At 63.1% G+C, this 4,722-nt stretch overlaps 1 protein-coding gene across 1 annotated transcript; it reads left to right on the top strand.

Annotated features, from left to right (window-relative positions):
- GBX2 (gastrulation brain homeobox 2) lies at window positions 1-2,387 on the top strand. The gene is made up of 2 exons (XM_007463914.1): window positions 1-555; window positions 1,610-2,387. The coding sequence occupies exons 1-2, from the start codon at window positions 33-35 to the stop codon at window positions 2,131-2,133; spliced, it is 1,047 nt and encodes a 348-aa protein (XP_007463976.1). The 5' UTR covers window positions 1-32; the 3' UTR covers window positions 2,134-2,387.
- Window positions 2,388-4,722: the final 2,335 nt, after the last annotated feature.

Here is a 4,722-nt window from a genome sequence, read left to right as displayed (position 1 = left end):
TCGCCTCTCGCGGGCCTCTCCCGAGCGCGTCTATGAGCGCAGCGTTCCCGCCGTCGCTGATGATGATGCAGCGCCCGCTGGGGAGTAGTACCGCCTTCAGCATAGACTCGCTGATCGGCAGCCCGCCGCAGCCCAGCCCCGGCCATTTCGTCTACACTGGCTACCCTATGTTCATGCCCTACCGGCCGGTGGTGCTGCCGCCGCCGCCGCCGCCGCCGCCCGCGCTGCCCCAGGCCGCGCTGCAGCCGGCGCTGCCGCCCGCGCACCCTCACCACCAGATCCCCAGCCTGCCCACCAGCTTCTGCTCCAGCTTGGCGCAGGGCATGGCGCTCACCTCCACGCTCATGGCCACGCTGCCCGGCGGCTTCTCCGCGTCTCCCCAGCACCAGGAGGCGGCGGCTGCCCGGAAGTTCGCGCCGCAGCCGCTGCCTGGCGGTGGCAACTTCGACAAGGCGGAGGCGCTGCAAGCCGACGCGGAGGATGGCAAAGGCTTCTTGGCCAAGGAGGGCTCGCTGCTTGCCTTCTCCGCGGCCGAGGCTGTGCAGGCGTCGCTCGGTGAGTCGGCGGCGCGCGCGACCCGGGCGGGAGGGCGCGGGGGCGCGCCAGCTCCGTGTTCCCGCGGGGACCGAGGGGATGAGGCCGAGCCCCCGCCCGCCTCCCGCCCCGGATCCCCCGGGCCTGAGGAGCCGGAGGATGCAGCGGAGCTGCGCGGTGGGGCCTCCGGAGGGCATTTAGAGCCACGCAACAAGCGCGGGGACGGGGGGCGGGGGCGGGGTGCGCATTCAGAGCCCCAGGTCAGCTGCTGCTCTGAGCGGCGAATTTATCTGCTCGCCAGTTTGGCCGAGTCTCGCACTCCCCCATCTCCAGCGCTGTGACCTGGGATCCCGGGTAGGTTTCAGCCTTTGGGGAGGGGGGTTGGGCTGCGCGTCTTCGCAGGGAGGGTGCCGAAGGGCGTCCAGACCTATTAAACCCCTTTACCGGGCTTGCTGCTTGCCTGGGAGAATTGGATTCCTAGGAGGCTGTGCGTCCGCATGTGTGTGCTGGGGTGTCCGGTGGGAACTTCTAAGGCTACAAAACGTCCCTTTGACCAACATCACCTGTCTCAAAAACCGACATGGTCTGGGATCTGCACCTCCCTGTGCACTCACTCTGGCTGCGATGAAATTGAAGTTCACAGAATTTTGGCGGCGGCGGCGGCGGCGGCGGCGGGGAGGGAGGTGGGCGGGCAGGATGCATCGTGAACTCCCCCTCAGTCCTCACCCAGCCCCGACCCCGGGGACAAAGAGGACGCTCTCTTGGGCCTCACGCCTCCTGTTACTTCTGCCTTAAGCTGCGGGAGGCCGGGAGGGTGCAGAGGAGGCCTGGTGGCCCCTTGAGTGATGGTTCTGGGCAAAGGGCCGTCGCCTGTACTGTCTCCTCCTCTCCCTTGAGCTTTCTCACGCCACCCCCCCCACCCCTTCTCTACCCCTCAAAGGCCAGGAAATCACAATGTGTTAATGTCACAGAAAGACCATCCGCTAAGGGGGGGAAATGCCCGAGTGACGGTGGGAAAGGGAAAGGAAGGCCAGTGTGCGAAATGTAATAAAACGCCGTTTGGTTTTGCTTTCAGTCGGGGCTGTCAGAGGGCAAGGGAAAGACGAGTCAAAGGTGGAAGATGACCCGAAGGGCAAGGAGGAGAATCTCTCGCTGGAGAGCGACCTGGACTACAGCTCGGACGACAATCTGACCGGCCAAGCGGCTCACAAGGGGGAAGACGCCGGCCACGCGCTGGAGGAGACGCCGCCGGGCGGCGGCGGCGCGGGCGGCACCACGTCCACGGGCAAGAACCGGCGGCGGCGGACTGCCTTCACCAGCGAGCAGCTCCTCGAGCTAGAGAAGGAGTTCCACTGCAAAAAGTACCTCTCGCTGACCGAGCGCTCACAGATCGCTCACGCCCTCAAACTCAGCGAGGTGCAGGTGAAAATCTGGTTCCAGAACCGCCGGGCCAAGTGGAAACGGGTGAAAGCCGGCAATGCCAATTCCAAGACAGGGGAGCCCTCCAGGAACCCCAAGATCGTTGTCCCCATCCCCGTCCATGTCAGCAGGTTCGCCATCAGAAGTCAGCATCAGCAGCTGGAGCAGGCCCGCCCCTGAGGGACCAGGGAGGGCTAGGGCCTGGACCGCCGTGGAGAAGCCACCGTGCCCGAGGGAACCCATGGTGGACTCCACCGTGTTTGAGGCAAAACTCAAAGTTACCCCCCAACTTTGGACATCCCAAGCAAATGGAGAGTATATTCATGAAACAGGCTTGAAAGACTGCTTTTGAAGGGGCTACAGCTACACCTGAAGACACACTAAATATTTATTATACTATCCTACTTTGTACATTAGATGGCTATATAGACTGGATCTCAGCTGCTGTATTTTGAAAGTTATAGGACCCAGCTACCCAGTAATGTCCTCCAGCCACATTCCAGAAGAGAACAAAACCTCTGCTGTAACCTGCCACGCATAGCAGCCACTTTTCCATACTTTTCCGAAGGTAAACATCACATGCAGGAGCAAACACTGGGGTCTCCATTTATTTTTGTTTCTATTCTGGCTTTTTTAGTTGACTGAAAAGCAGACGTTTTGGGGCAGCCTGGAAATTCGCTTTGCTTTGGTTTTGCCTGGCTTTCTTTCCTGGGGTTGCATATCCTATGAGCCATGTCTGAAGCACGTCCCCGTTGTGTTTAATTTATTTCAATGTAGCTTATTTTCGTATAAGTTATGACATTAAAACAATCTCAGTCTTGTGAATAATAAAAAGGAGAGAGAGAGGGAAAAGACCAGTTCTTGGGTCTCATAAGTTTGTCCAGATTTGACTGTTTAGAGGGAACCGCCTGCTGGCGTGTGGCCAGGCAGTTGGTCTGAGACCAGTACTGGATGAACACCCCGTGTCCAGGGCCTCCTCAAGCCGGCCGGACATGAGCCGCACAGCACCTCACCAGGTTTGAAATAGGCCAGCAAGAGCTCCAACTGGGTTATCAATTGGAGCAAAGCTCATTTTCACCTTAGAAATCTAACATCTTCCCCTCTGCTCAGCCTAACCAGTACCTAGGAGGCTGGCAAACTTTGGCCAGAGGAGGTGGGCGCCGGAGGAGGGAAAGTGAATGCGGGTATGGGTGGCTTTGCACAAACTCCTGCTTCTCTAAATCGACTGCAGCCGGGGAGGGAACGCGTTTCCTTGCAAACATCCCGGACCCGAAAAGAAGCGGTGCTCGCTCGCGGGGCAGGGCCGAGCACTCATAAATCAGCCTCCGGGCGTGATCTTCCGACGGGAGCAGAAACCCAACTAGCCGAGCTGGGCTTCCCGGCAGAGCTCAGCTCGGAGGCGGAGGCGGGCAGTGAACGCCCGCGGGCCGGGCACCTCCCTCTCCGGGCGGGGTCGGAGCGGGGCGGGACCCGACCACCGCCCCACCCCGAGGAACGCCGGCCAGCTCGGGGGGCCGGTCCGCGGGGCTGGGGGTGAGAGCTGGGCACCTCCCCCTCCTCGGGGTGGGGGGCGCGGCCAGCCGGGCGCGGGAGGGGCGTGTCCGGATTCCCAGTCCCGCTCCTAGACCACCGCGGACCGCGCCCCTCGAGCTCGGCCAGTTCCCCGCGCTGCTCCTTTCCCGACCCGAAGCGCCCGGCCGGACGCGAGCGGCCAGGCCTTCCGGAGATTGCCGCGGACTGGCCGCGGGTGACCCAGGGGCGCGGTGCCAGAGCCCTCGCGGCCACCAAACCAGCAGCCCGAAGAGCGAAGAGAAGCCGGCGGCTTCGCCAGCCTCAGCCTTCGGAATGGAGGCCGGGGAACGGATTGCGAAGCAGCCGCGCGCCTCACTCACCGCGGTTCTCGGTCCAAGAAGGCGAAATCCGTCGCCGTGGGTCAATACTAATACTGACTTAATTTATACGGCTTACGACCCGTCACCTCTGCGCGGAGGAGGGGCATTGGGGACCGAGGTTTCAGCCCGAACTTCAGGCGCAAAGTGAGGGCCGGGCGCGACCGAGACACCGATTTCCGCCGCGTTCCCAAGATTTCCAGGGACGGAAGATGGTCCAGGCTTGGTTTTTGAGCACAGTGATACTGAGTGGCCGTTCCTCCGAGGGCCTCAGTCCGCTCTGCGGGGAGCGGAGAGCTGTGGAGGCTCCTTGCTGCCCCCCACCCAGCGCCCTGGGGCCTGAGGTGGGAGGTGCGCCCGGGCCGCTCCCTGCGCGGCGCACGGTCCCCAAGGCCCCGCCGCTCCCGCCGATGCCGCCGGTAGCCCGCCAGTGATAGCGCCCGGGTCGCCAGTTGGCGTCATCTGCTCGCGGCAGGTCCGCACCGGCCACTGGCCGCCGCCGCAGCAGCAGTGGAGGCCCGTGGAGACGCCGTCCCCGCCCCCCATACCCGGGCCTCTCCATCCCCAGGCCGGATATGTGCCCCTGGCAGAACCGCGGCCGGTGGCGAAGAGTCCGGGCCTGAGGATCTGGGGGTGCTGCGGCCTCCGCGGCGGGGACGCCCCCACCTGGCGCTCCTGGTCTGGGGAAGGAACCCCGGGTGTTGAGAGCAGGGCACTCCCCGCAGATCCTGGCGTGCCCCCCATCCCATGTACCCTTGCACCATAACAGGTGTAACCCCTACCCACCTTCTCCAAAAGTCCATGGTAGGGATGGAAGGCACAGAGTGGAGGGGCCCAAAGCCTTGGCTTCAGAAACCTGTGGGGGAAAGTGAAGCTCCCT

The sequence above is a fragment of the Lipotes vexillifer genome, unplaced genomic scaffold (assembly GCF_000442215.2).
Source record: "Lipotes vexillifer unplaced genomic scaffold, Lipotes_vexillifer_v1.1 scaffold1215, whole genome shotgun sequence".
Taxonomy (NCBI): domain Eukaryota; kingdom Metazoa; phylum Chordata; class Mammalia; order Artiodactyla; family Lipotidae; genus Lipotes; species Lipotes vexillifer.
Note: the sequence above shows the minus strand (reverse complement) of the source record. Positions and strands in the feature narration are given on the sequence as shown.

Coding starts and splice junctions, on each gene's coding strand:
- GBX2 (XM_007463914.1), top strand. CDS start 33: ATGAGCGCAGCGTTCCCGCCGTCGCTGATGATGATGCAGCGCCCGCTG. Junction 556..1,609: donor GGCTGTGCAGGCGTCGCTCG/GTGAGTCGGCGG, acceptor TTTTGCTTTCAG/TCGGGGCTGTCAGAGGGCAA.